General features: G+C 39.1%; 1 protein-coding gene across 2 annotated transcripts in view; it reads left to right on the forward strand.

Annotated features, from left to right (window-relative positions):
* Nipped-B (Nipped-B cohesin loading factor) overlaps positions 1 to 22,073 on the forward strand; it is an 804,192-nt gene that overhangs the window by 510,121 nt on the left and 271,998 nt on the right. For both annotated transcript variants that reach the window (XM_068226150.1, XM_068226151.1), the window contains one exon: positions 13,975 to 14,210. In XM_068226150.1, coding sequence (XP_068082251.1) covers positions 13,975 to 14,210 — 236 coding nt within the window. The remainder of the gene's footprint in view (positions 1 to 13,974; positions 14,211 to 22,073) is intronic.

The following is a 22,073-nucleotide window of genomic DNA, read 5'->3' on the forward strand; positions in this document are numbered from 1 at the left end:
TATAAACATATAAACTGTAACAAAACCATGCAGAAGTACGAGATGATTGGTGGACTCTTTTAAGTTTCCTATCTTGCATTTTATTAGTCGTATTTTACTAGAATAACTTAATGCAAACATAATTACTCATCATAAACCATCAATCACTGGTCGTTTATCTTTACAAAGTGTGTTAGTTTCTTTTGCCGCAGTGATTGGAACCTACTCGAAGATGCAGTGTTAATCCAGCGTCTCATAAACATCACATCAGTAACCGCTAAAGAATGGACATTTCAAATTACAGTATGTACTGTACTGTATTATAGAAACTATTTTCCTCAGACGGTTGAGGCGCTGACGTTCTGACCCCAACTTGGCAGGTTCGATCCTGGCTCAGTCCGGTGGTATTTGAAGGTCCTCAAATACTTCAGCCTCGTGTAAGTAGATTTACTGACACGTAAAAGAACTCCTGCGGGAGAAAATTACGGCACCTAGGCGTCTCCGGAAACCGTAAAAGTAGTTAGCGTGATGCAAAAACAATAAGATTATTATTAGAAAATATTATCCTGTTAATCCGAAAATTTTGTAATCCAAACAGACTCTGGTCCTAGTTAGTTCCGATTAACGAGACTCTACTGTAGTCCTATACACTACTCTGTACCTGTGTGGCTTGAACCAAATGAGATGTTGGGGATAAGTTGCCACAATGGCTATCTCCTATTGAATTTAAACCGTGTGAGCAAGCTTCTTGTTGTGTGTGGGCGAGCATTATTTTCCATGAAAAGAAACGAATCACCAATGGCACCAGCATAAGGCAAAACAACAAGTTGTAGGATCTTGTCTCTTTTCTTTGGAATTGTCCTCTTGCCATATTGGGCCGATGACCTTCGATGTTAGGCCCCTTAAAACAACAGGCATCATCAAGCCTCTTGCCATATCGAGTGATATGGATGTCCATACACCCACAGTATTGATTGCTGCCCACACCATCTGTCTGCCACCACCACCACCACCACCACCACCACCACCAGTATACCAGGATGTTTATTGCTCAAGAAGCTGGGTAATTTCATCTCCTACATTCCTTCTAGATGAGGCTACGTCAGTTGTAAGGCTCCACACTGTATCATGATTTCATGACTCAGCAGAGAACAGAATGCAGCTCACCCAGTTTCTATTGCCATATGTTGTCAAATTGTCAACAAGACGCACACTAGGGGCCTTTGTCTCGTTTAAAAGACTATTATGGAAACCTTGAGGTGAATCTATCATCCTGTTGCTGTTTGAAAGGCATGTTGTATTTGCATTGCATTCTGCCACCTGTACCACCAACTGTCTATTAACAAGAGATTCTTTGCTGTAGTTATTCTTGGACAACATTGACCTTGCCTTCCCATAACTCTTCCTCTTGTTTGAAAATGCCTCCTCCTCCTTTCATGGCTTTTCCCCTGCCCTTGTTGGGAACTGAGTCACACAGGTACTTGGCCCAATTTTATGACCGGATGTGCTTCCCCTTTTGAAGGAGTGTTGTTGGCAGTGCGGAGAGTAGTGTGTGTACAAAGAGAAGTGTGTTGAGACAATCACAAAAGGGCCAATGACCTACATATTAGGTCTCTTTAAACAACATCATAATTATCAACAAACACAAGTGCCGAGTCCCCAAGTCAGAGAAATTCAACAGATAGATTAATATCCCTGACCCAGCCAGGAGTCGAATCTGGGAACTTCACCGAAAGCTCCGATGCTGATCATTCCGATAAGGAGCCTGACTGTTAGAAATTGATGCCAAAATATGGGAATCGCACTCCAATGACTTGCGCTTCCTTGCATTATCTGCTCAGCTTCTGCTCTCCAAACCATAGATTCTGGTATTTGATATCCCTAAATCAACTTTATTGCTAAAGCAAATGCATCCCCTCCCCGGTATCCTTTGACATTGCCATTCGTGGCCAAGTGGATCAATCTTTTGTTTAATCTTCCTGGGAGTATAGAATGTGAGTGTACCTTATACTGTTGCTTAGAACATAATTTCTGCTTGATATTTTCTCCAATCCTTTTTTTTTTTTTTTCTTCTTCTTTTAGTAGCATAGTAAATAAACATTTATATACAATAATGTAAAATTAAATAGGTTTACCTTAATGGAGAACGTGTTTGTCGATCCAGTTTATGCATGCTTCAAGGTGTTAGTATTATTTTATTTACCGTAATTCAGTACAGAAGAGCCTCCGTGGCTCAAACGGCAGCGCATCTGCCTCTCGCTACTGGATACCGTGGTTGAAATCCCGGTCACTCCATGTGCGATTTGTGCTGGACAAAGCATAGGCGGGACAGGTTTTTCTCCGGGTACTCCGATTTTCCCTGTCATCTTTCATTCCAGCAACACTCTCCCTTCTCATTTCATATCACGCATCGGTCATTAGTAATTCACTTTGGGAGTGGCGACCCCATCGTACTAATAGCCTATATCTGATTCATTCATTACAACCCTGACCCAGTCAATGACTGGACAACAGGTTGTAGGTTTTCATCAATTCAGTACAGAAATATGGAAGGTCTAGTGAAAAGAGCGAGCCCCATGTACATATAAAATGATCCCTAGACCTGGTAGACGTCCACATTAACCTTTCAGCCTGTATTTTGATGAACATTCTTACTGGTGTGTGTAAGTGCCCTCTACCTGAGCTACAAATTGTGATGCATACTTCACTCAGGTTCCGTGTGGTACAGCAGGTAAATGCAAGATTATTTCACATGTGTCTTGTGAATAATTCAATTTCTTCATTGTGGGTTGTATTGTGGACCTATGGAACATCTGATGAACTTTTTAGAGAACTTGTCTATTACATATTTGATATAGACATTAAAGATCATTGAAGCTTCATCGTTGCCAGCAGTCGTCATTTAAATTTTCCACACCCTTAGATAATATATTTTGCTTAGCTATGAGCTTGCATGCAGCCCCGAAGATGGTTTTCCATGGCTTCTCATTTTTGCACCAGACAAATGCTGGGGCTGTACCTTAATTAACCCTTTGTCGTTCCCCATTTAAAGGCGGATGCCCGGCCGTAATTACCGCGTTTTCTGACAGAGTCCTTTAAATACCAATAGGCACAGCAGCATAAATACCACCCTTTAAAAGAAAATAACTAGAAGTCAAACGAATAAAGATATAAATGTAATTTCTTTTGCATATCGTTCCTAAATGATTAGTGCATATAAATGTGTACTCACCCTAATTTTGAATGTCCACATTTCGCTCCTGATGGTATTCCAAAAAGCACCCCGTCCTGCACAGTGGTATATTGCACTGCTTATAATTGAATGTTGATTGTTTGCCTCTCCTCGAAGCTGCCCTATTTTTAGTTTGTAAACACAAAGCACACAATTTTGCATGACCAGGTATGTTCACAAGAGAATGAAATAATTTAGGGGATGGACAGCTGACGGGTAAACTTCTTTATCTGCCCGTACGTTTGCGGGACATGAAGTTCCCGATCAGCTGTTGCACCAAGTTATGCCAGAAGTTCAGCTGTCTGTTTCCATGAGCTGTGAGAGCTGGTCGGTTACTCATATCATAAACAATGAAACTGTTCACAACACACATTGATCACAAAATGAAAAATAAATTTCCACACATTTTTAGATGATCGCCCAACCTCGTAGTATTCTCTTTTCTGATCACTCGTGTCTACGCCACCCATACGTTTTGTGTAATTTATGACAGCCCGAGAACGCGCAAATTCTATTTCTTCATTGCCTTTACCAGTTTTTCGTTTCACTGTACCATCATTTACAGAATCAGTACGTTTATCTTGCCAAACTGTTGCTGGTAAACCCTCATTGTGCATTCTCCTACATTCTCCCCACTTGTGTTTCAACTGTGCAGGTTTCCTAAACTGATCAGGCCAACCCTTTCTATTTACCCTCGTCGCACAACTATAGATGTTGTGGGTTAGCAATAATTTCATCAGTTTTGCAGAACTGAAAAAGTTACCGAAGTAAACGTGATACCACTTTCCCCAGTATGACTGTCAGGTGTAAAACCACCTGCTCTCCTGATAATAAATACTGGTCCTGTGTTTCTTCCCCTTGTAAATCTCACATTTCAGAAGGTAGCCATTTCCATTGTCAGCAATACCCCATGCTTTGATACCCCATTTGTGGGTTTTCCTGGAAGGTACTGTTTCAAGATAAATCTTCCCTTGAAACCTCTCATAGCTTCATCTACTGCGAGTTTCTAGCCAGGTGCGTACAAAATTACGAATTTTTCGGTAAGTTGCAGAGCTTGTCTTGTTCATCTTGTGGTGTTGGCCTCTTTGCATGGCTACTTATTTGTAAATATTGCCCAAGTTTCCTAAACCATTTCAGTGTCATTGCCTGCCTTACTAATGGGCACGTGCAAAAAGTCTCCTAGGAAATAATTGTCTACTGTATTTTCTATATGTATAAAATAAGAGTTTTGTCTGTACATTGCTCAGAATTTGAAAAGAATGGTATTTCTGTTTCGGTCATGTTCACAGTAACTAGGAAATGCAATTTTTACTTTTCCGTAATTTCTGTCTGTCTGTATGTATGTATGTATACGCATCACTAGAAAACGGCTGAAGAGAATTTAATAAAAATCGGTATGCAAAGTCGGGAAATAAGTAGCTACAATGTAGGCTATAAATGATTTTATTCCCGCTGAGTGAATTGGTAGTTTAGGGGAAGGCCAAAAATTTTATTCTTAAATATTCATGTTATTAGTGGTCCTATCTCATTGAAAATTTGTATGCAAAATTGGAGAATGAGCCACTAAAATCTAGGATATACATCATTTTATTCACGCTGAGTGAAATGGTACTTTGGGGGAAGGTCTAAAATTTAATTCTCAAATGTTTACATTATTAGTGGTCATATCGATAAATACTACATAACGAAAGTCATATAGAATTAAATTTCCGACCATTTATGTCTTATACATTTTTACCGTACCGACTATGATAACACATATATTCATGAATTTGTATTTTTGTTGCTAAGTCCATATCAACACCGAGCCACGAGAAAATGGGTTAACAGAATTTAATGAAAATCGGTATATAGAGACGGCGAATAAGAAACTACAGTCTAAGCTATAAACAGTTTTATTCAAGCAGGATTAAATTGTAGTTTAGGGGAAGGCACCTAAAATTTAATTTTTAAATACCTATGTTATTGGTTCTATCGAAAAGTACTACATAACAAATGTTACAGAGAATACAATTTCCGACCATGTATATTTTATTCAGTTTTACCGTACCGACTATAATAGGAGTGGTATTTCAGAGTCGGAAAAAACTAAATGTGAAGGCCTACAATATCGAAAGCGCATAACATTGATGAACAAAAACATTACATTGACCATTGTTAGTGGCGGTGTTCTTTATCTCTTGTGCTGCCTCTCAACTCCGATAGATGGGATTACTGCTGCATACCGAGTATAATAGGCTGACTGATCACTGGCGGAAAATAGCCAGGGAGTTAGAAAACTTTCTTGTTTAGCATGCCATTCCTCTGGTTCATACATTTTCTGATACAGCTGGTACGTAACACCGATTCATCATAGTATTCCAGCTGTTCGATCCCTACTCTGACGCGCTGTTTTGAATGAGCAGTGTGCATATTTAAGGCAGAGGCTCACGTAGTAGTAGTAGTAGTAGGTTTTTTTTTTTTTTTTTTTTTTTTTTTTTTTTTTTTTTTTTTTTTTTTTGGCAGGGGAAAATCTTTTAAAGACACCACTCTGTGTGGGAGTTGGATTTGCACCAACTAAAAACCCCTGCCCTCTTCACTCAGACCATTCTGGAACTGCTTGTCGGCATCACATCAGAATGGAGTGATGTATATTATTAAGTTCTTCCTTTCTCTTCTTTCTCCTTCATCCCCATAATGCTTGTCGCCATTGTCTTTACTGTGCTCCAGGCAAACGGGCTCTCTAACATAATCTGAACCAGATTCCCTGGCGTGAGTTGTCGGCCAAGTTGTTGGCAGGCTTTCCTTCGTTCTTCTTCCCATCGAACACAGTAGAAAAAAGTGTGTTCTACTGTATCCCTTTCAGAACAGTACCGACAACCGTCTCCCTGCGTCTTTCCCATCTTCATGGCGTATACGCCGAATCTTCCATGTCCTGTCAGGATCTGCGACAGATAGTAATCTACCTGCCGATGTCTACATTTAAGCCAGTCTCCTATGTTGGGTATTAGCTATTTTGTCCATTGGCCAACATCGGTTGTGCCATCCCATCAGTCTTGCCAGTCTAGTAAGAGTTGGTTCCTCAAGGCTTTCTTTTCTTCAGCAGATATAGTTGCACCCCTTTCATGCCAAAGTTTTCTCTCTACAACGAGGAGGTCAATGGGAATACTGGCAGCTACAACTTGTAAAGCTGCTGTCGAAACGGTTCGATATGCACAGGTAACTCTGAGCAGCATTTTCCTCTGTACTCTTTCCATAGCTCTTCGGTGAATCTTCCTCCTGAGTGCATTGTGCCAGATAGGTGCAGCATAAAGTAAAATGGAATATACCGCAGAGCACATAATCCGTCTCTTAACTGTTCTTGGTCCCCCGATGTTAGGCATAAGTCTGGCTAATGCCGATGCCTTCTTCTCTGCCTTTTGGGTTACTGCCTTCACATGTGCACCAAATGTGCAATTCCTGTCAATAAGAACCCCAAGGTATAGTACAGACTTTCCTGGGATAATCACTGTATCATTTAATAAGAAACGGACATTTTTCCAATTCCTGGAACCTTTCAAAATTACAGCCTCAGTCTTATGTGGAGCCAATCTCAACTTATTATTTACCATCCAAAGGTTAACTCGTCTCAGTGATTCATTTACTCGGAAGTTCAGTTCTTCTACATTCTCTGCTATTACCACTATTGCAAGGTCATCTGCATAACCAATAGATGTTGTCCCTTTTGTCAGCTGCAAGCGTAAGACACCATCATATAGAATGTTCCACAAGGTGGGTCCTAGGACAGATCCCTGTGGAACGCCAGCACTTATTTCAAGATCTTCTAAATCATGAAATCATATTCTTCGTCCTTTGAAGTACTTAACGATTATTTGTTGTAGATACTGAGAAATGTTCATCCTACGAAGTTCTCTCAAAATAATGCTCCAAGAAGCAGTGTTAAAAGCATTTTTGACATCTAGCGTTATCAAGGCAGCCCATTTCTCACTGCTTTCTGCCTGTATTTGAATCACCCTCTCAATAGCTTGGGTTGTGGTTCTACCCTTTCTAAATCCAAACTGGTTCGAAGAAAGTCCTCCCTGTTCAAGTTCTTTCTCCAGTCTAGTTTTAATCAATCCTTCGTAAAGTTTGCTCAAGGTGTTTAATAAGCAAAGTGGCCTGTATGCTGATGGAACTAATGATAGTTTCCCTGCCTTCAATAACAGCACTAGCTTGGCTACTTTCCACTCATCAGGGAATTCACGCTTTTTTTATAAATCATTGAAGACTGATACTACTACTACTATACAATACAATACTGTATACAATGTACAACCATGGAAAGAGCCGTTTCTTAAGCTTCTTCCTCCTCACTTTTGTTAAATTCTACATTAATTTTATTCCAAATTAGCAGTAAAGAGGGAGTTTCTCCTCTGGCTTGGAGGAGAAATTTGCCTCCAAGTCAGATAGATTTTTCCGCCGCCAGTATAGTGAATTGATATTTACCGACTCATCTTGTACTCCTAGGAAATAGATTGGTAAAAGGACATGATTTTTGCCCTAGGAGTCTCCACTATTCGACCTCCTCCCCGCTGAGAAAAAGACTAAGATTGTTCACGGATCACAGCTGTCTGCAGCTTGGTCATCTCTGCTCTGAAACTTTGGACTGTAATATCGGGAGCTTAGACCTGTTCGTTAAAAGTGAGAAAATGTGTGGTTTGTGATTTGATCCAGTATTTCATATGAAAGCATTGCTTTTAATTGCGCCATTTCTACTGACGTCACTGTAATGTTTGTTCATTTCAGTTGGGAAAACCAGTAAGACAGTCTTCCTGAGGATGTAAAAAGGCAGGTGGAGAGTGAGTGTCTACGATTAAAATGAATGCTTCCCAGCCTTATTGTGGCTGATGGTATGCAAGCTGGTTTACCATTACAGTGAAAATTCCCTAACTCAGTCTTCATATGAGAAAATATGTTTGGTAACATCGCCATCACGTTTCTAGGGTAACGTTAAGAGCTTTGCAATTTAATACAATTTTGCTCACAACGTGTACACTACCTAACCTAGAACTCTGTATACAATGTAGAATTCCGTATCGAAGCACGGGTACATCAGCTAGTCCCATATAAATTAGAACTCCTACATATGCCCTTATTTCATCAGCGTTAGTTTCTTGCCAAGTAGTATCAACATTGCCAGTTTTTCTTTGTAGATATTTGGCATGTACACTCGTCTGTTCTGCTACTATCTCATAAAATTCCTATCCCACAAATAGTTCAAAAAAATCTTTTTTCTTAACTCCCAGAAGGAAAATCGTCATTTGGCCGGCATTGTTTTCCCATATTTTTAGTTCATCAAAATGAATATTTTGACTCCAGATATCACTAGTAACGTTTCTTTGTTGCCTTGTCCCTCGTTCTTCACACAATATTTGTTAACGCTCATGATTCTCGGAATCATTATCACTACTACATCCATCAGAATACAATTCTGAACGTCAACTAGAAAGCTCACTATCTCCACTAACTTCTAACATATCTTCAATTTCGCATTCTTTTTTACCTTTTTACACAATTCCACGATTAGACGACATTAATTTCTTTAATCGGAGGAGGATACTACCAAAACTTGGAGATATTGTTGATATTATGATGTTATTCGCATGCTCATATGATAATTACTATGGAAGGTATTCCAGGTAGAAGGAATGGAACTTTCTATGGATGATACGTAGGCTGGGTGAGTGGAGCCGGACGCTACGTCACTTGCCACATGTTAGCTGCAGCCGGCAGCCTGGTAGCGCGCATGGCGGGTGTTTCAAAGTTTTAAAATACTTTGCGAAATGATTGGAGGACCAGCGTTCCTGGTTCGTTTTATATATATATATATTTTTTTTTAGGACATCTTCCTACAACACTTGCAGGCTGCAACAAGGACAAACAGTACCTTAATCAACAAATATTATTTCACTAAAGCTTTTTTAATACTTTAATGAAAACAGGGTATCTTCTAGGTGGTTGTTATGGTCGATATATGTGATGTGTGAAGATTTAGGAAATTAAATAATTTTGTAACATTTTCTTAGTTCAGTTATCTGTTAGTACTTTGTATTATAGAAAACTACTTGTTACTTCGTGTATTAATTATGATTACAATAAATGAATACTCTCTCCCCATTGGGTGATCATCCGTGATTGGGAGAGTAGAGCATTTATTCATTCGTTCATCCATCTATTCACAGCTATGCTACAATGAGAATTACTGACAGAACCGTTCACCCACATAGTTCATTGTTAACTGGATCATTTACTGTAAGGCATGAAATATACTGTAGTATATGTAGTCGCTTAAATTCGGCCAGTATCCAGTGTTCAAGAGATAGTGGGTTAGAAATCTACTGCCGGCAGCCCTGAAGATTGTTTTCCATGGTTTCCCATTTTCACATCAGACCAAACGCTGGGGTTGTACCTTAAATGAGGCCACAGACGCTTTCTTCCCACTCCTAGACCTTTCCTGTCCCATATGATGAGGATTTCATAGGCAGTCAACAATTTTATAGAGTACAAGAATGTCTGGGGTGAAAAGTCCGCAAAATTTTATTACAAGTTTTAGAAGTCAACTTTGGGTAATTTAAATATGCTGTCAAATATCAAAGTCGTCTTTCATCATGAATGTACGAGGACGGTTTGAAAAGTTCTCGGAATCACCGCTAGATATCAGTGCTAGAGCAACAAGGTTCCCGCGCAATAATCACACATCCTTCGTGAGTGAGCACGTGGCGCGTCAGTGCTCTAGCTGCAGGAGTGTGGTAGTGACGACTCTTTATTGTTGTTCCCACGTGGTGATTTGTGACAATGGAAAAAACTGAGATTCGAGCAGTGATTAAATACTTTATAAAGAAAGGTATTAAAGCAAAGGAAATTCATGCCGACTTTCGGAACACACTGGAGGACTCTGCTCCTTCATTTTCAACTGTTGCCAAGTGGACCAGCGAGTTTAAATTTGGTCGGGAGAGCTTGGATGATGATCCGCGTAGTGGACGACCAAAAAGTGTTACGACCCCAGAATTTATCGCAAAAGTGCATAAAATGGTCATGGAGGATCGTCGACTGAAAGTGCGGGAGATTGCTGAAGCTGTAGGGATGTCTTCTGAATGGGTATATTATATTTTAACCAAAGAAATGGGTATGGAAAATTTATCCGCAAGATGGGTGCCGCAGGGTGTTGACATTGGACAATAAACACACCAGATTGGAATGTCCGAGCTAAGTCTGGCCCGTTTTCAGTGCAACCAACAAGATTTTTTGTGCCAGTTTGTGACTACAGATGAAACTTGGGTCCACTTCTATACCCTAGAGACAAAACATCAAAGCAGTGGAAAGATGCTGATTCACCACTACCAAAGAAAGCAAAGGCAGTGTGTTCGGCCGGAAAGGTCATGGCCTCAGTTTTCTGCGATGCAAAAGGCATTCACTTTACAAAAGAAAATATTTATAAAATCCTCCTATCAATTTTATAAATATTTTCTTTTGTAAAGTGATAACCGTCAATACGGAATGAGATTCTTAACTTGCAAAAGGCGAACTTGCAAAAGGCATTTTGCTGATAGATTATCTTCCTACTGGCCAAACAATTACGGGGCAATACTATGCAAACCTCCTAGACCAACTACAGGAAGAGATACGCGAAACAAGGCCTGGTTTGACAAGGAAAAAGGTCATCTTTCATCAGGACAATGCTCCGCCGCACACAAGTGTTATTTCCATGGCAAAACTTCATGAACTGGGGTACGAATTGCTGCCACATCCACCTTATTCACCTGATTTGGCACCATCAGACTTTCATCTATTCCCCAAGCTGAAAATTTTCCTCGGTGAACAGAGATTTTCTACAAGGGAAGAACTGACAGCCAAATTGGAGAGGTATTTTGCAGGCCTGTGGGAATCTCATTTTCGAGATGGGGTCAAGGCATTGGAACATCGCTGGACCAAATGCACTAGTCTACAGGGAGACTATGTTGAAAAATAAAAGCAGTTCCACCAAGGTAAGATACTTATTTCTAGTACATTCCGAGAACTTTTCAAACCACCTACGGATACGTTACTCTTTGCTATCACTGCAGTGATATTTGAGTGGTCAGTCATCTTTGGCGATACACGATAGTCAATACTATATGAGAAGTATGAATAATACACAAATTCGTAGTGAAAGTACACATTTTTGTAGTAATGCACATTCTCAAATTAAATGAAGTTGATACAATCATTATAACATTATTTTCTTACGATAAATCGTTCGTTATATCGCCCAGAGTAATAGGTATGTTACGTCCTGGGTGGGATCCTTTGGATTATGGCAGCCCTAAATAAAGGGTAAGATTGAATTGAGTTAAAGATGTGGTAAGCAGTTTTGGAATTTTAAAGGAAATTTGTAGTACGGTATGAAAATCAGCATTTTCAAGATTAAAATTATCAAGTTCAATAGCTGCAGTTGCTTAAATTCGGCCAGTATCCAGTATTCAAGAGATAGTGTGTTTGAACTCCATTGCCGGCAGCCCTGAAGATGGTTTTTGGTGGTTTCCCATTTTCACATCAGACCAAATGCTGGGGTTATACCTTAATTACGGCCACGGCCGCTTCCTTCCCACTCCTAGACCTTTCCTGTCCCATCATTGCCATAAGACTTATCTGTGTTGGTGCGACGTAAAGCAGCTTGTAAAAAAAAAATTTTTGCATAGGAGCCTTAGAATATTGAATGCCAGGTAGGGAGTACAAAATTGGAACCAGTGGACTATTTCAAATATTATCCTATTATGATTTTAGTGAGAGAAATGGAATAAAGATTATGGGATTATGTGATTGCCAACTAACATGATGAATGATGTATCAACAAGGCAATCAACGTTCACATCTGTTTGTAGAAAAGCTATCCTTGCATTTTTTTCAGGTCAACTTTTTATATGGGAGTGAAATTTGGTGGACCTGGGATGTTTAATTTATAAGCTAGAGGTAACAGACTTGAAAGTAGCAAGCATGGCATCTGGTAAAATCAAGTGGGAGCAGCAGCTAGTGGGTATTCATAATAGAGACCAAAAAAGTATGATAAATATGAATATATTTAGTTACTGTCCATTTATCTTTAGATCATTGGCTAAATTTGTATTTGACTACGTGTAGTACCTGTCATTGGTGGGACAATTACTTAGCATGTGCATGATTATATTTTTGTCCACCTCCCACATTGTACCCCAGATTCTTAGGCACGTAAGTGGGTATGCCTCTCCCTGTCAGCCAGGCTGAGTGGCTCAGACGGTTGAGACGCCCTCCTTCTGACCCCAGTGTGGCAGGTTCGATCCTGGCTCAGTCTGATGATACTTGAAGGCGCTCAAATACATCAGTCTTGTGTCGGTAGATTTACTGACACGTAAAAGAACTTCTGCGGTGCTAAATTCCTGCACCTCGGCGTCTCCAAGAACCATTAAAGTAGTTATTGGGACGTAAAGCAAATAACATTATTGTTATCACATTAGCAGATGAGCAGAAAATGAAGAGGGCTCTAATCAATCACAGTCATTGGCTCGAGAGTTAAAGACGGAAACACAGCACCAATTATATCCCCAGAAAGCAGTGGCATTTTATAGCAGCAAAAGGAAAGGAAGACAGCAATGTAGCAAATAAAAACGCCGTGAAGCCATATGTATGGAATTCCAGAAGAATCTACATGTGCCAAACATAACCGTGAATTATGTATGCTATCGTCATCAGTTATCTCTTTTCATTTTTAATGTACGTGCCCTCTCAACTTCTGAATTCTCCTTTTACACGTACACAAAAACTCACGGGAAGAAGGGAGCTGATTTAGTTGCTTCGATGCTGTGTGATTTCGTATATAACCACTTAGATGAATATGTAGATGAGTTGGAAATATTTTGCAACTCCATCAGGGTGGAATTATGAATATTTGAAAGCACGTATGAAACCACAACCATTTAGGGTTGTCTCTTGTGAAAACCAAAACAATTGTTGTCATGGACTAATTATCTGATACCAATGTACATAACAAAATGTCCTCTCCCAATAAGACCTATAAGAAGTTTGGTCATAGAACAGGAATGTCCACACCTTATGCAGTACCAACTGAGTTATAATGGTGCACATCTCACTGCAACAATGGTTACAAAGAAAGAAATTTCTAAAGCTCTGTGTCTTTATCCGTATGAATTCAGGCTGCCTGATCCTCTGTATGATGTATTCTTACCCATTAGTAATGCCAACACCTTATGGTGTTTAAAAACTTGTGTGGCAATGATGATGATGATGATGATGATGATGATGATGATTATTATTATTATTATTATTATTATTATTATTATTATTATTATTATTATTATTATTATTATTACCTCATTGTGGACAGGTGCAGGATGAATGGAGCTGCAGTTCCAGTGTTTAAATACAATGATTAATAATGCTGTCAGTGTATTATTGTGTTGGTGTTGACATTCATTGTTTTTCTTTAGTTTAATGTGACATTGTTTTTCATCTTTACAATCCTGTGTTATAATGGATAAAACCTTAAATAATACCTTATAATGAGATGTAGCCCACCAATTCCCTGCCTATAATATGTAAATACCATTTACTGCTGTAAAATGGAAGAATACATGAGGCAGTAAATGTTAATACAGTGTGTTTTCAAAGTTAAAAAAATTCAATTTACACAAAAGTAGAAAAACTGACATCTGTTGTTTTCTCTCCTGTGAGTAAGATATATAATGCTTTTTTTCTTTTATTTCCTGAATCAGATTCTTATACGGGAAGTGCAAAGAAGAAGAGAGCACAAGCCAAAGAAGTTAGAGAAAAGAGCATTCTAACGTTGTACAACAAGTTGCATGAAATGGTGGGTTTGTTAGCCGAGCTACTCAATATCCAGGTATTAACGGACACAGCAGTTCTACATGCATCTTCAATGGGAGTAGCACCTTTTTTTGTTGAAAATGTCAGCGAACTCCAATTATCATCTCTCAAGCTGGTGACAACGGTGAGTAAAAATATCAGATATCTACTACAATTGTATATCATGTCATAATATTATCTAGTAATTATTTACTAATCTGCTGCAAGATTCCGTACTTGCAAAAATTTCTTCAGAGTCAGATATTGGGGGGGGGGGGGGGGGGTGCTGGTTCCTAACTTTACACTTGGGATTATGTTTAATACTATCCTGTATTAAAAAATAAATACCCCTCATCCCTCCCTCTCTTTACTGTGCACTATGAAAGTATTTAAACAGGCATAAAATTACAGTACAAATCTCTTTATCTGTACCTTTCTCATTCAGATACCTTGTGAAATAGTTTCAAGAACTGAATTCTCTGAAATTTTGTTAAACGCTACTGAGCAATTTTTGTGGCGTATCCACTGAATTCGTATGGACTATACCTGGAAGATCTCATCAGAATGGTACACTAAAATACATTATTGTCAAGCACTAAATATTAAATTAACAAGAGAAGAAAATTTTCCTATAATACAATATTATACAATTTACACTAACAATTTTTTCTGTTAAACACACAGCTCATCCTTAATGAATTTATATTGTTTACAAAATTCTACTTATAATATCTTCTGTACTACTTACAAATATAGTCAACTGATATACAGTATGTGGAATTACTTCAAACAATACTATACAACTGGTATAAGATTAAACTTTACATTGCATTTATTTACTTATTTATTTATTTTTTATTTTTATTATCATTATTATTTATTTTTACCCATTCTGGAACCTAAGTAGCATAACGACGTGCTGCGTCTTAACCAGAGCCCCTTTTGCCACCACTTTTCAGAGTTCCTGAAGGGCCTTCACAGCTACCGTAGCGGTCCCAGGGTCCTCGAAGTCCCCACTGTACTTCACCCCTACAGGCAGTCCCCTACTTCGGCTGTCCAAACCCCTTAGACCAGGGGATGGAATTAATTTATTCACACATTTTTTTTATTTACAATAACCTGCACTGGTCGAATGCCCTCTAACACTTCATTTATTTTTTCTGTTGCTGTTTATTCTCTTCTTGAATATCTGTACAGATTTTGGAAAGGATCAAACACTATCCCTGGTAAACTGGTCCACTCCTTCACACCCATCCCAATGAATGAGAATTTACCCCAATCGCTTCTGCTAAAATTCCTTCTAATTTTATATTTGTGGTCTGTCCCGCCGATATAATTATTTTCCAACTGAAGCCTCTCACAGATATCTCCCCATGCTTCTTCTCTTCTATAGTCTCTATATAATCCTATAAGTCTAGTTTTCTCCCTTCTCTTACTTACAGTTTCCACCCAAGTTCCTTTAACATTTCTGATACACTACTCTTTCTCCTGAAATCCCCTGTTATAAATCTTGCTGCTTTCCTCTGCACACTATCTATTTCTTTTATTAGGTATTCTTGGTGAGGATCCCAAACACTGTTTGCATATTCCAATAATGAACAAACTTTTTTCTTTTAATTCTTTATTGCATCCTTTAAGTTGCCTCATTATGACATGTAACGATCTGTATGCTTTCCCAACAATGTCATCAACATGACCCTTCCAGTGCAAATTACTTTGCCATCTTTTGGGATAAGTACCTCATCCAAAGTATATTCAAATTCAGTTTTAAAGCTCCTGTTTGTAAAAGTTGTAACACCGAGCTCGATAGCTGCAGTCGCTTAAGTGCGGCCAGTATCCAGTAGGTTCGAACCCAACTGTTGGCAGCCCTGAAGATGGTTTTCCGTGGTTTCCCATTTTCACATCAGGCAAATGCTGGGGCTGTACCTTAATTAAGGCCATGGCCGCTTCCTTCCCACTCCTAGCTCTTCCCTGTCCCATCATCGCCATAAGACCTATCTGTGTCGGTGCGACGTAAAGCAACTAGCAAAAAAAAAGGTTGTAACAGTTGATTTGCCTCAATTAACCTTCAGATTATTTTCTTCAACCCATTGTTGGATACTTTCAAGGTCCCTTTGTAATTCTGAACAATCCTCAATGTTGTTTATTTCTCTATAAGCAAGTATGTCATCTGCATACAATCTTATTTTTGATGTGATATTGTTCCCTAAATCATTTGCGTATATTAAGAAAAGTAACAGACCGATTATACTACCCTGTGCAATTCCTTTCCAAACTTTCTCTTCCTGCGATACATTATTTCCTACTTTGACTTTCTGAACCCTTGAATTTAGAAATGTTTTTATCCAACGTGTAACCCTTATGTCCAATCCTATTCCCTCCAATTTCTTTAATAATATTCCATGTTCCACTCTATCAAAGGCTTTGGAAAGATCTATGGCTATTCAATCTAACTGACCTCCTGAATCCAATTGATCTGATATGTCCTGCTGAAATCCCACCAGTTGTGCCTCACAAGAAAATTTCTTTCTAAATCCATACTGGCTCCTCATGAACCAATTTTTATCACATATCCCTCTGATGTACTTTGATATTATACTTTCCAGTATTTTACAAACTATACTGGTCAGGTTGATTGGTCTGTAGTTCTCTGGTTTCCTTTTATCACCCTTTCCTTTATAAATTGGTATTATTATAGATTCCTTCCATTCCTTTGGTATTACACTGTTATTTATGACATAGTCGAAGAGAAATTTTAAATAAGGCACTATGTACCACCCCATTGTCTTTAATACCTCCCCAGTAATTTGATCACTCCCTGCTGCTTTTCCTTGCTGAAGCAGTTGGATTTCTCTGAAAATATCTTCATTTGTGAATGAGAAGCTTCTTGTTTCCCTCTGTCTCTCTCCCTCTCTATCTTCTGTTTCGATTATTTCCAACTCCTGACAATCATCTACTGAATCTCTGAATTCCCTACTAAATAGGTTTGCTTTTTCAGTATCTGTTAAATAGTGTTCACCCCCTTCTCCCACCATTGTAGGAATTTGGATTCCTTTTCCTTTTTGATTCCTGATATATGAATACAGCTTTTTCCATTTCCCTTTGTGGTCAATTACCCTCTTGAAGTATGCCATTCATCTAATTCTCTTTTGCTTCCTTTTTCACTCTATTCAGTTTCCTCATTAGCTGTTTTCTAGTTTCTCTACTCTCCATACCCTTTTTGATTTTCCTGTTTACTATTCTACATTTTCTTTTTAATTTTCTTATTTCCGTTGTATAATAAACAGAGTCTGAGGTCATTTTATCCTTCTTAACAGGTACAAATCTCTTCTCTCCTTCCCAAATGATTCCTTTAAATTTAGCCCAAAGTGTATCCACATTACTCCCTTCACTTATCCAACAACTGAATTGATTTAAGGTAAGTCCCAAATTCATCAACTTTAGTTCTTCTGTACAATTTCTTGTCTTGTGTAACCCTCTTATTAAGCCTTTTTGGTACGAGTCCTACATCCATTATTACAGCCCTATGGTCTCCTATTCCTTCAATTACCTCAGTTTTATCAACAATTTCCCATGGTTTAACCAAGAATACATGTAGTAAGTTATTGAGACGAGTCGGTTCTTGTACTACTTGTGTAAATCCTCCCTCCCAAATTAACTTATTTGCCAGTTTCTGTTCATGGGCTTCACTTGCAGCTCCTTTCCATTCAACTTCAGGCAAATTTAGATCTCCCCCTATTATTACCATATCATTATTATTGTTTTTACGAGTATAATCTATTATTTTTTCAAAGATTTCCATGTCTCTTTCCTCTCTTCCAGGCCTGTATGTTCCTATAATTCCCACCGCCTTCATATTATCACAAACTAATTTTATCCCTAATATTTCATCCCTTTCATCGGTAAACCATTCATGTGAACAGTAAGTTTCCTTCACCAGAATAAACACCCCCCTTCCCTTTTTATCTCCTCGGTCTCTACGATAGACTGTGTACCCTTCTGGAAATACTTCTCTATTACCCACCCCTTCTTTCAACCACGATTCCACTCCTATCACCACATCAGTCTCATACGATTCCATCAATGTACCGAATTTTAATTGTTTATTCACTACACTTTGACAGTTTACCAAGAGCAATCTCAGACCCCCTTCCTCCCTAAAACTTGACTGTTGCAATTGGGTAACTTGAAATTCCTTACTATCCTGAGTTTCTTTTTCTAGTTGACTGAGCCAGCTTGAAGTACAGCTGGCTCTTTCTACTAGTTTTCCTGGTCAGTATTATAACTCAAGGGAGTTGTCTGTTTTACAGTACATATCTTAAGATTAATAAAATCTAGAACAATATTTGCTATCTTTCGTTTACCTGAATTGTTTAGATGGAGGCCATGTTTTGTATAACAGTATCTCTCAAAACTGCAGCATTCAATAACCTGAGTATTCCAAAAATGTTTACAAATTTTAACAGTATCTGTATTGACCTTGTCCACTTCAATGTTCACACACGGGTCTCTACTCAGATCATGCCTGTGGGGCATGTTCACTACAAAGACGTTGGTGAGGGTCAGCTTCCCTAGTGTATGTTTAAGTTGTGATCTTACATTCTTGGCGTCGTTGTGAGCTACGTCGTTCGTCCCACCGATGATAATCACTGCATCGCCGCTCCCGAAGTTCCTAGTTGCTGCTTCTACGTTTTCCAGGACACTGCTGATAGAAGCTCCTGGATATATTTCTCCGGTTGCTGCTATATTCTCGTCGTTTATCACTCCTGCAATTCCCCTTCCTTGGCTATTACCAAACACGGCTACCTTTGCTGATTTAGGCCTAACTGGGTCTTAAATGTGAAATCTAGGCCTAAATTTTTACCTCGGCACGGCAACGGCAGCGGATCGCAATGATTTGGTTTCACGCGCACGATCACTTTCTTCCAGAATTAAATTATTTAGGGCAGAAAACCTATTTCTGATGTTTATTTCCGGAAATTCAGTTGTAGATTTCTTCTTAGCTGGCCATCCATGAACTACTTGACACCACGTGCTCGAGTTTGTTGCTGGTACTGGTATATCACTCGAAGAATGGTCAGTCCCAAATTCTATCGATCGCAGTCTTTCTTTTAATTCTTGATTTTCAACTTTAAGAGCCCCATTGTCCTTTTGTAGAGTGTTTATAATTTCTAATGCACTTTTGTATTCCTCATCGATTGTTTTCAGTGCTTCATCGTCAACGCCGTCGCCAACTACAACATTCCGAACACACTGCTCACAAATCCAGTCAACAGTTTCATTAGTTTTTATGTCTCTAGGGCAATTTCCACACTTATAATGCCACCATCGATCACACGAATCACACAGCATTCCATTTTTCACTAATCTTCGACATTTTCTGCACTTTTCGTCACATTTTACGGTTAATTTACGAGAAGGATAAAACACTGCGTCGTCATTACCGGGCGCCATTTTGAAAAAGAAGAATGTTCACCCTCAGACCTTGGACTATATTGTACCGTACCTGCCTTCAAAATATCCCGGGCTAGTCGCGGTAAGAGCGCATGGTTTCCTTTCTCAAATGATATGGGCAACTAATAATTTAATTTCTCCATGAGCTTAATACGAAAGGTACATAACATAAATACAGGTACATAGACTACGTGAATAAAAGAGAAAAATTAGGGTAAAAGTGGATTTATTAATCAAAAGACATTAACCCATTCGCTTAACGCCACAAAATATATTACAACAAAGACTGAAGCCAAATAAAATCAAAGAAATATGTGCCGTGCACATGTCCATCATAACATAAAAATTATAACGCAAGGGACTCGGCCCTAATAAAGAAACACACTACTCAGGAGTGACTTCAGATGTTTACATTTGTTAAAATTAAGTCGACGCAAACTTCGCTTCAATATCATAATCCCCTATGGGATGCGCTTCGAAAAGTGTCTATACATGACCGTGGTAGATAGTTAAGAACACTAGTAATTGATCCAAACTATACATATATACATAATCAATAACAAATTAAAATTCAATGCATTGGTAGCCCTGAGCTGCAACTTATAACTACACAGAATCTAAATGTGTGGCCGCCCACACAGAAATTGAATGGCATGAATGTCAGCAACCATCTATTTAGCTATCGAGCTAATTAAACACAAAATAAAACTAATGGAACGCTGATCACATCAACATATATTACAATGAAACACAAAACAAATTAGAGTCAGCCATCACCATTTCACACAAATAATGAATCAAACCAGGTAGGCATGATAACACATGTAAATAAAGTGGGGCATTGAACCTATAAAAGAAGCACATGAAATATGCATAAATTCTCCACATGTGGTCATCGAAATCTTCCTCAGCAGGCAGACACATGGCTTACATCCAGAAGTCTGATGCAAGGGATATTCATTCTGGAACACTTTCACTATCGCAACAGCTGATACCTGGAACTTCCTAATTCTCGGGAGAGAACGCGAATAATGGTCCACCTAGCACTCTACGAAGACACGGCCTTGGTGTGGTACACTTGACTTCTCAAGAAAAAAGGTTGGTCTCTACCTGCTAACTCTCAATCGGAGACAAGGGTAAATTGACAACACTCGCAGCTCTATTACTGCTTCTTACTTATAATGACCTGCGATCCCAATTCGCAGATTAAAACAAACGCACACCAATAAGGGCTTCAGACTCTTTCATATGAATACACACATCACATACTGTAAATCTTGAGACCATACTCGGGCCTTGCATTTGGCAGTATACGGGTTCTCGACCCCCCTCATGTCATGACTGCGGCAATTCCAGCCTCCTTCACATGTCTCACTCTAGCAACCCCTGAATTATACATCAATATACTTGTGATTCCACACGGCTTACATAACCAGCCCCAGGTTACCAGTCATCTATCTTAACGTGCACCTCTGGCGTCTTATATGGCCGGTCAGCTGTTCGATAAGACCGTTAGTCATGCTTCCCTAGAATAGTAATGACTCTCTCTAACAACATTGAATTTCCGCGATTCTGCTTCCAGACCACATCTCAAATTCCCATGCATGAAAATAAAAATAAAAAGATAAAACTACAGGTGTAAACTGATCTCCCATATGTCATCACTGGCGTGTAGCCTATGTAAATAATGATTAGAGCTTGCATATTGACCACACAATGGAATACACGGAAAAAACACATGGCAACACTCTACACTGGCATACCCTTAAACCCATCTAACTGAAAAAAAAAAAAGTTAAAAGAAATATAAAAGGCATGCATAAGGCCAGGACATTTTTAACTGTAAATTTGAATTGAAAAACCATAGTCCCCTCTGGCTGAAATTAACTTTAAATTATTTATTTACAATTGATCTAAACTAGTGTGCAACTATCCCCCAGGCATGCTAAAAATGTAACAAGAAGCTTAGCTTGTGCCAGCTTGATCACCCGTGACGATTGCATGGCCACTGGCGTTGTCACGAACTTACGCCATGGTCATCTCAGTCTCCAGTATGTGGGAAGTCACTCCATCGATCCTCGGCGCTCGCTCCATGGTGCTGGTTGATGTTGCTCCTGTAAAACGGTTGAATTAGGCACTTCTTCTTTGCCGCTAGTCACACACGTGTGTAAGATCGCGCCCTTAATGCTTGGCCGTTAATTGGCTACAGCCTGCAAGCGAAAAATAGTTTGTTCCGCTCACCATTAATTTAAGGGCGTGGGTGGGGGACGCAGACGAAGAATACACTGACCGTATCCCCTGCCTGTCGTAAGGGGCGACCAAGGGATGATAAAATTAGATCCATGATACTACTTTGTAATAGTACCATCACGCAGGGAACACGATGGGTCGCTTTTACTTGCACGTAGTACCACTATGTTGGTTATACAATAGGTTTGTGATTAGAAGCGACAGTGTGTGCTCAGGATGCATTTTAGAGTACCTGTGATTCGTACCACTATGTGAGGAACGTCACGGGATAGTGCGACTCCCTGTGGTTAGTCCACTTATGTGA

This window comes from Anabrus simplex, chromosome 2, assembly GCF_040414725.1.
Source record: "Anabrus simplex isolate iqAnaSimp1 chromosome 2, ASM4041472v1, whole genome shotgun sequence".
Classification (NCBI taxonomy): domain Eukaryota; kingdom Metazoa; phylum Arthropoda; class Insecta; order Orthoptera; family Tettigoniidae; genus Anabrus; species Anabrus simplex.